At 40.5% G+C, this 10476-nt stretch overlaps 1 protein-coding gene across 1 annotated transcript in view; it reads right to left on the bottom strand.

Moving 5' to 3' along the window:
* The window catches only part of LOC115152324 (testin), a 42177-nt gene extending 35853 nt beyond the window's left edge, over positions 1–6324 (bottom strand). Inside the window, exon 1 of the mRNA XM_029697096.1 lies at positions 6100–6324. Within this exon, the coding sequence (XP_029552956.1) occupies positions 6100–6126 (27 nt within the window). The 5' untranslated portion in view covers positions 6127–6324. The remainder of the gene's footprint in view (positions 1–6099) is intronic.
* Between the last annotated feature and the right edge of the window lie 4152 nt (positions 6325–10476).

Raw genomic sequence — 10476 nt, forward strand, 5'->3', positions numbered from 1 at the left:
CTGTAATCGATGGGGGCTCAGGGCGGTACCATTCTGCTCATCTGATGAACGTGCCCATGGATCAGATTCTAACTTTGAAGACCGACATCGAGTCATTGAAAGCAGACCATCAGAAAGAGAAACATTCTCTGAGGGCAGAGATAGGGGCGACAGCTGATGCATTGGTCCAGAGCCAGGCGGTATTGGCGGAGAGTCAGGCGGAGAATGACGCGTTGAAGAGGGCCAGGCACACCTGTGAGCTCTGGAACTCCACCTCCGATAGGCAGAGTCAACATACCTGGCGGGTTCATCAGGTCGTCGGTTCACCCTGACATTTCCATTCCTCTTCTGACAACAGAACTTGACCAACTGCTCACCAGGCACAGCATGGGCCGTCCGGACCGTTATGCTCTTCTGCTATTCCAAGGATGTGTAACCGAAGCGAGATACAACGAGTGGGCACAGAATACCAACTGAGATGGATTACCATTAATACTGTGTCTCAGAAGTTTCTGTCCATTACTGATACAACCCGAAAAAGCATTAAAGACAGAGTTAATGAGTACTTGAGGTCACCGAGAAAGTCTGGACATGGCCTGCTCTCCCTTATGTAAGGAATTAGGCACTTTCCCATGTTTACTACAGTATGTACTGTAGGCTATGTTTACTTGTCAGACTGCACAGTAGCCTAACAAACAAATGCAGGTGGCTTATATCTTCAAAATGCTTTATTATCCAAATGTAAAAGCATATACTGTACAGTACTATATTTCTTCATCAGCATCTTTATTCTTTTGTTAATAAAATACTGATAAAAATACTCTTTCAAAACGGCAGATGTTAATTTAGTTATGGATCCATAACGAATTACTATGGGAATAAATATAACTGAATTACAGAAGTATTGGAACAAAGTTTTCTAATGAAGGTAAACAAATTGTTGCTTACTTGAAAATACTCTTTCAAACACACACGGTCACATTGTACAGCGCCATTATGGCTATTAGCTGGACAATAGAATTGCCTAGGAGGGTAGAGGGAGAATTCTATAATCAAATGTATTTCTTAGTTAGGTTGGCTGTATCACAACCAGCCGTGATTGGTTGTAATTTCAGTTTAATCTACCAGAAAAGACAAAACAAATAATACAACAAAAATTGTTATTATTATTATGCATCACATCCAACCATGATTGGGATTCCCATAGGGCAGCGCACAACTGGCCCAGCATTTCTCTCCCTCTAAAAACAGAAATAAATGTTTTGGCCTTTACAAATGTTATATTGACCTTGATTCATATTACAATCGCTCACTTTTGTTTTTTTGAAAACGAAGTAACCTCCAAAATATCGTTATATATTATCAAGTTGATGGCACGGTCATATAGCTGAGTGACTCACTTATTCATGGCTTTGGATCAAAATAAATAAGTACCAACATTCTTTCTGATAGTCTTTAATAAAGACATGTTTTTGTTATCCTCACCTGGACACCATGTACAGTATTATAATAGCCCATTATGGGCTGTTAGCAGGACGATATACCTTTACCAACACCTCTCTGTATTTTGATACTGTGTGGATGGGGCCTCTCGATTGGCGAAACCGTCTAAGACCCTGCATCGCAGTGAAAAATGCGTTGCTACAGATGCAGGTTCGATACATGTGCCAGCCGAAACCGGGAAACCCATATGTAATCATTGGAAGAAAAAACTAATCTGATATACTGTAGGCCTACCGTAGGCGACATGACTCTCACTAATGTTGAGTAATGTGCTGTTAAAAGTGGTGTAGATCTTATTTATTTAAATAGCATATTGAAGTTAGAAGTAATAGGATTTGAAGCAATAGCCTACCTGCTCTGGTCAACTATTTTAGCAACGTTTCACGCTGCTCTGAGACAAGCATGGGGACTGGTCTTGATAAATCAATGAGATTTTTATTTTCACTGAATCTCCATTTGGGTATTGGCTAGACTAAAATTATACAATTAGGGTATGGAAATGTTATGCTATTAGTACTGTAGCCTACTCCCGACCGTCACGTTGTACAGCGCCATATTTTCCGTTCCATCCTAACGGAAACCCTGAGGGTTTTTAGTTTTTCTTGGAATAGAAACACCATAATATTAATCAAATTAATTAAGCCACTATTGAAGGTTATCAAATGCTTCTCAAAGATGCCCTCTGGTGGTCAAACTAGCACTAACTAGCTTTAATGGTTACAATGGCTGACACTTAAATAACATGCCATAGAATTCTGCAGCACCATGCAAGCGGTGCTGCAGTACGCTGCAACTCTTAAAGGATGAACCACTCTAATCGCCCAACATCAGTGTCCAACCGCACTAATGCTCTTGTGGCTGAATCGAAGCAAGTCCCCGCAGCAATGTTCCAACATCTAGTGGAAAGCGATCCCAGAAGAGTGGAGGCTGTTATAGCAGCAAAGGGGGACCAACTCCATATTAATGCCCATGATTTTGGAATGAGATGTTCAACGAGGTGTCCACATACTTTTGGTCATGTAGTGTATTTACTGTAGTTCATATGGTGGAGTCAGTACTTACTTAAGCCTAGTTGTTTTGGAGTGGTCTCTTCAAATACCCTAGTTAGCAGAATCTACAATGTTCTGTTAAGCCGGGTATACAAAACACAATTTTGTCCACGATTTAGCTGTCCCAGACAAGTTTTTTTAGTTCAGAGACAAAATCCCCATGTCGTTTCCTCAGGGCGTGTGGCTGTCACCAACATTTGTTTAATATGAGTGGGTCAGAGATGCAATCTACCAATCCCGTCTTTGAGCAGTCCCAGACATCCCAATATTTTCAAACATGTTTGATTTTATTGGCACAAAATCTGCAATGATCTTCTAGTGAGAGATGTGCAATGAAACGTTTTGAGAAAGGTGATCAACAATAGCCAATGAGAGCTCACCAGAGAAGAAGCCAGTGAGATGATGACGTTGTTTCGCATCACCCGGAATATGTAGACGATCGAGCAGGAGCGATGACTACTACTAGTATGCGTTTGTACTTGCTTTTCACCAAAGCCAAAGTGTCAAATCGTTACATCTCTGAATTTCACAAGCAATGTTATTCAATACAAAATGTTGGCTAGATATTTCAACTCTTTATGGCAGGTGTGAATGTGTTACTGAAAACGTCAATGAGGCTGCTTTTTTCTAGCTACGTTAACAATCTAATCACATCACTGTCTTCGCGAGACAGCGGGGTGGTATGGAGAATCCTCACGACCAAGTGAAGAATCTAGTAGCGGGTGACACACCGTCTCTGCCATATTGTTTAGTGTGCGTACCACTACATTGGCAAGACAAACAAGTACAGGAAAGATGGTTGTTTAATGTGAGAGGCTCAGAGATGTTAGGATTTTGAAAGTCGTGTAGTGTACAACCGGCATTACTGTACAGCTTGACATTTGCGTATAAACATGCCTAACAGAGATGTGATAGGGAAAACATCTTACTAAATTCAAATACAGAATCTGATGTCCGATTAATCCCTAATCTCCCCCTCGGATATATTCCAGAGTTGATGCTTCAAGCAACATATATAGCCTACTTTTCTCAACCATCTGCATGCATTCTCTTCTTCTAATTCCTTTACTTCAGTGCCTATTTTGGTCAAATATAAAGCAGCTCTAAAATTCTGTCTTGCTACCTTTTCGAATCAAACCAGACTCACTAGACTAGGTCTGCGTCTCAAATGGCACCATACTCCCTATATAGTGTACAACTTTTGACCAGGGCCCATAGGGAATAGAGTGCCATTTGGGATGCGTGCTGAGGCTAATTCCAGAGTTTGTAGTCACAGCCCATACTGTAGCACTCTTTCCTCCCTCACATTCGCATCATTCAGTCCTGCCTTACTTCTCAGACGGATTTCAAACACCAGTGTTGTCCGTCTTGCCCCGTCAACGCTGTCTGCGCCCTTATATGGTCAAGTATTCCACGATGCTGAGAGCCCCTCAGGACTCAAGCACACACTGCTGTTTGGAGAAGCTGTTTTTTTGGCTCAGGAGGAGCACTAAATGTGAAGCAGTGAGCCCCCCTCGGCCTCAGGGAATGTGCAGCCGGCCTGTACACGGAGGAACGCAAAACTAAAGCCAGACTAGAGCATGACTCAGTAAATAATATTTACGTTAACTATCAACTCCCTCTTCTCCACTTACCAACAATAGACGTGTTTCCAACTATATCAGTCTAGGTTTATAACGAACGGGGAGAATAGCCAGAGATGGTCTACAATATAACGGCTTTGGTCTAGATATTGGTCTGAGCCAACCATGAGTCTCTCCAAAGTGTCCAGCTCATTGTTTCTGTATTCAACAGAATATCCAGCTGACGGTTCATCACTTCTGAAAATATAAATATTTGTGAATTGTTTCCTTAAACCACTTGGGAACACCATAGAATCCTTGCCATTTTGGGGTGGGTTGAGTCAGTGGCCATTTGTTTTGCAAACTCCATCTCATGTGCAGTTCAGAAATACTGCTGACCAAACAACAGTGCTAAGTCCCTGCTCAGTTGAATTAAAGGGTAACTACATTTTTCACAGACCTCAAAAGTGGTCTCCTGGTGTGGTTTAACCAATTTTGTTCTTTTTTTCTATTAAAGTGTTACTTTGAGAGCGAAAACCTGTGAATTTATACTCAGTTGGCAATCTCATTTATCTATTTCAATAGTAGGCCTACAATTAGCCTACTTGCACAGTACAGCTTGCAGTACAACTTGGGCTGACCTGCAGGTGAAAGACCAATATGGGATTTATAATTTTAGGTCATTCAAAGTGTATGTCACTCTTTTTCATATACTTTTTCACACAGGGCGGGCCATTTGGGAAATGTTGGGCAAAATTTGAGTATTCCCACTTCTCCAGGCACCAATAACGGTCACCCAGTTGAAGTTAAGGTTAGGTTTAAGATTAGGTAAGGGTTAAGGTTAGGGACATGCCAAGGAACCTGGATTGCACTAACCGAGGCGCAATCCCTTTGTGCAAGAGCTTGGACCTTGATGACAGCTGACAGACAGGGGCTGTCTGGAATCATAAAGCCCCCACCACCCACCCACTCCCCCCACCAGACTTGACAGCAGAAATGAATCCCCTTGAGTGGAGAAGAGCTCTGTTTATCTTAACAATAGTTATCATAGTCATGTTATTTAAATGATGATGCATGTGAGTGACTTAGTGTGTGGATGATGATTTATTTTGTGTAAAAAATATGCTGCATTGTTCTCTGCTCCAGCAGGCAGCTAATGGAGATTGTGGTATCGCTGCTGAGTGCTCGCGAGTGGAAGATAGTAATAGGCATTCCGAGTCTTTTCGGTGAGCCGGCTCATTTGGCTCCGTTCACTTAAAAGAGTCGGCTCATTTGGCTCCCAAACTGCTCTTTGTTCAAAATGCTTAAAAATCGACCTAGAACCATGATTTTTTAGATCAGACTAGAACCAATTTCCAATGTAAAGACAAAAAGTAGGCTACCATTGTGTCAGATCATGAAATACGTGTTCAAATAAATGTTTACCTGGTCAAATTATTAGCTCACCTGCAAAAAAAAGTGTATTTTTAAGCACAGAATGTACGGGCTCTCCCCAGTAAGTATTGTTTCTGCAGTGAGGATTCAAGCTCTTAGAGAATTCGTTTGTAATTTATCTGCAGATAATCGTTGTTTTGAACGCAAAAAGCAGTAGCAGCAGTATGCAAATCAGGGAGCCAAATGAATGGCTCTTTCACCGATACAAAAGATCCGTTCAAAAAGAGCCGTTCGTTCGCGAACGACCCATCACTAGTGTGAGATAGGACGGAACGTCTGTCCTCCTTCAAACATTAAAATGTTGTGAAAAGGGTAGTCTACCAACGAAGCGAATAATGTCAATGCATATTAAGACAACAACGGGTTTGTTATTTTTGTATGTCATAACTAACACAAATAAATGTGAAAGGTTATATAGCTCATACTAATCTATTTTTGAAAGTATCAAAAGCAGTCTGTAGCTGGCTACACATTGACAGGACTAGGCAGGCACCTTCCTTGCTACCTGGTAGGATACACCTTTTAGGGCGTTGCTATGTCTTATCTGGAACTATACAAGCATGAAGACTTACCTTCTTTATTTCCTTTTCTACCTCCATTTTCAATTCCCCTCCGTATGTTGTTTGAGTCCCGCCGTAACTTGCAAATAAACACCAAAAACTTGGACTGACTTTACGTTGACACCAATCTTTAGAAACAAAACCGAGACTTGATCGAGTTTACTCGCCCACCACTTCTTCAAGCACCGCTGTCCCGTTCATTGCATTGATGGGATTCGTATAATCTGGCCCTGGTAGGCGTTTTTGCACCGGATGAAAGTTGATCACATTCCTTTTGGAACAGGGCTGCAGTTGCAACCTGGTCTCATAGCATTTCGTATTATTCTGAACATAACTCTGAATCACTAGATATTTAGTATGATATGTTATGTTTGGTATGGTTAAATACAGTGCATTAGGAAGGTATTCAGACGCCTTCCCTTTTCCACATTTTGTTACGTTACAGTCGAATTCAAAAATGTATTAAATAAACATCCTCATCAATCTACACACAATACCCTATAATGACAAAGCAAAAACAATTTTTTGCAAAATACTTTACATAAGTATTCAAACCGAAATTCAGCTCAGGTTCATTCTGTTTCTGTTGATCATGCTTGAGAAGTTTCTACAACTTGATTGGAATCCAGCTGTGGTAAATTCAATTGATTGGACATGATTCGGAAAGGCACACACCTGTCTATATAAGATCCCACAGTTGACAGTGCATGTCAGAGAAAAAACCAAGCCATGAGGTCGAAGGAATTGAACGTAGAGCGCCGTGGCAGGATTGTGTCGAGGCACAGATATGGGGAAAGGTACCAAAAAATGTCTGCAGAATTGAAGGTCACCAAGAACACAGTGGCCTCCATCATTCTTAAGTAGAATAAGTTTGGAACCACCAAGGCTCTTCCTAGAGGTGGACTCCTGGCCAAACTGAGCAATCGGGGGAGAAGGGCCTCGGTCAGGGAGATGACCAAGAACCCAATGGTCGCTCTGACAGAGCTCCAGATTTCCCCTGTGGAGATGGGAGAACATTCCAGAAGGACAACCATCTCTGCAGCACTCCAACTACCAGGCCTTTGTTGTAAAATGGCCAGACGGAAGCCACTCCTAAATAAAATAAACATAATAGCCCGCTTGGAGTTTGCGAAAAGGCACCTAAAGGACTCTGAGATCATGAGAAACAAGATTCTCTGGTCTGATGAAACCAAGATTGAACTCTTTGGCCTGAATGCCAAGCGTCACATCTGGAGGAAACCTGGCACCATGTTTTTCAGTGACAGGGACTGGGAGACTAGTCAGGATCGAGGGAAAGAAGAATTGAGCAAAGTACAGAGATACTTGATGAAAACCTGCTCCAGAGTGCTTAGGACATCAGACTGGGGTGAAGGTTCGCCTTCCAGCAGGATAATGACCCGATGCACACAGCCAATGCAAGAATTGAATGTCCTTGATTGGCGACGCCAGAGCCCGTACTTGAACATCTCTGGAGAGACCTGAAAATAGCTATGCAGCGATGCTCCATATCCAACCTGACAGAGTTTGAGAGGATCTGCAGAGAAGAATTGAAGAAAGTCCCCAAATACAGGTGTGCCAAGCTTTTAGCGTATGGCCCAAGAAGACTCGAGGCTGTAAATACTGCCAAAGGTGCTTCAACGAAGTACTGAGTAAAGGGTCTGAATACTTATGTAAGTGTGATATTTTAAATTTAATACGTTTGCAAACATTTCTAAAAACCTGTTTTTGCTTTGTCATTATGGGGTATTGTGTGTACATTGATGAGGGGGAAAAAGGATTTAATACATTTTGGAATAAGACTGTAACGTAACTAAGTGTGGAAAAAGCCAATGGGTTTGAATACTTTCCGAATGCACTGTAAGACAGATGGTTACTTGGCAAAAAAACAAAAGGATGGTGGTTTGTCAGGGTGGGTAGATGGATGGGCATATAACGCAAACATCTAAAAACCCAAAGGTTGTGAGTTTGAATGTCATCACGGACAACTTTAGCATTTTACCTAATTAGCAACTTTTCAACAACTTTAGCTACTTTTCAACTATTTAGCATGTTACCCTTCCCCTAACCTTAACCCTTTAACCTAACCCTTTAACCTTAACCCTTCCCCTAACCTTAACCCTTTTAGCTAACCCTTTAACCTAACTCCTAAACTTAACCTTAACCCTTAACCCTAGCCTAGCTTAACAAAGGTTAAATAAATAGGTAGCTGATGTCTTTCATAGTAACAGTGGGCAGATTTGATTACGCTGAACCGTGTTGCACTGGTCTATGAGTGGTGAGGAAGAAACACACTTCTCAAATGAACAGTTGGCTAATCTGAACCGCTCAGTCATTTTGTCAACAAGGCAGCATGGTGCATCATCCAGAAACATACATTTTGTTTCCATAAAAAAGATTTTGTTTCATTTTCTAACTAGTTTTCATTGGGAAGGCAGATTTAGCATTTTTAGCAAAAGTAATCACTTTTGCATGTGAAAACAGAATCCTACTCATTACTCCACATGCTTAATTGTGCAGTTGTGTAAAGTACTAAAGTAAAAATACTTTCAAGTACTACTTAAGTAGTTTTTTGTTTGGTATCTGTACTTTACCATTTTTATTTTTGACTACTTTTACTTCACTACATTCCCAAAGAAAATAATGTACTTTTTACTCCATACATTTTACCTGACACCTAAATGTACTCGTTACATTTTGAATGCTTAGCAGGACAGGACAATGGTCCAATTCATGCACTTATCAAGACAACATCCCTGGTCATCCTACTGCTTCTGATCTAGCAGAATCACTAAACACAAATGCGTCATTTGTAAACTATGTCTGAGTGTTGGAGTGTGCCCCTGCCTATCCATAAATTAAAAAAACAAGAAAATGGTGACGTCTGGTTTGCTTAATATAAGGAATTAGAAATGATTTATACTTTTAGTTAAGTACATTTTATTAATTACATTTACTTTTGATACTTAAGTATATTTACAACCAAATAGTTTTAGACTTTTACTCAAGTAGTATTTTACTGGGTGACTTTTACGTAAGTCGTTTTCTATTAACGTATCTTTACTTGTACTCAAGTATGACAATTAGGTACTTTTTCCACCACTGTACTTGTGTCACTTTTGTTTTAAACTGACTTTGCAATGGGATTTGAACTGGGAACCTGGCTCACACCTGGGAAGCCAACCTGGTCTCAGAGCATTTAGTATTATTTTGTACTGAAATCTGAGACACTCCAAATAGTATGATGTTACATTTCATATGGTATGTATTCATTTGTGGATGTCCATCACTCATTTCGTATGATATGTTACAAATCGTAGTATATGTTTCGATTTTTCAAAACATACAATAAGTTAAGAATTTTCTAAATGTTGATGTGTCACAAATTCTAGCTAGGTGGCTAATGTTATCTAGCTCTCTAACGTTAGCTAGGCAAGTGGGTTAAGAACAAGTTCTTATTTTCTATGACAGCCTACCCCAGCCAAACCCTAACCTGGATGACGCTGGGCCAATTGTGCGCCGCCCTATGGGACTCCCAATCCCGGCTGGTTGTGATACAGCCTGGAATCAATCTAGGGCCTGTAGTGACGCCTCTAGCACTGAGATGCAGTGCCTTAGGATGCTGCGCCACTCGGAGTCTACAGGTCCCCAACTCTGGATCAATAGGAATTGAGTGAGCAACCAATAAAGTACAGGACAGCCAATCACCATTTAGCGAAGGGGGCCTCCTCAACAGTGAAAATAAAATGAATGAACCTGTAAATTACAGTAGACCATTTAACATTTTAATATTTTTTGTTGGCTGTTGCTGCATTATCTATGAGGTTCTGGAGTGGTGAAGCAAATATTATAGGCTGTTTTTTTTGTGTTTACAGTCAATTTACATATGTTGAATCAAATGTCCTTTTATAGGCTTATATAAAAAGAATGAAGATTAGACAATAAATATTGACAATAATATTCATATTTTGTATGGGATATTGTCATATGCCAGACAGAGGAGCAGCAACTTCTTGGCATATCAAATTGATTAAATGTATCTGTCATGTGCAACACATTTCACATTTGTTATGGAGATGAACAGTATGTGTAGTAATAATTTGGTTAGAGACTTCCTGCCTGTGCATCTGCTTTGCTGTCCTTTTTCAAAGGAAGCATTGGGTGTTTCACAAAACTTGTGACCTTGTGTGACTGTGCTACAGACAAACAGTAAGTGCGTACCTTGGTAACTGTATAAAAAAACAGTTAACAGTAATCATCATTTGAGGATTTTTAAGTTTATGACTTTAGTGACCTGAGTGAATGCAGTGAAAAATGTAGAATGTTGCAAATAGAGCAAACACAACATAATAAAGTTTTGTGTTTTGTGTTGTAGATATGTGGTAGTAGAGT

Source organism: Salmo trutta, chromosome 17 (assembly GCF_901001165.1).
Source record: "Salmo trutta chromosome 17, fSalTru1.1, whole genome shotgun sequence".
Classification (NCBI taxonomy): Eukaryota; Metazoa; Chordata; class Actinopteri; order Salmoniformes; family Salmonidae; genus Salmo; species Salmo trutta.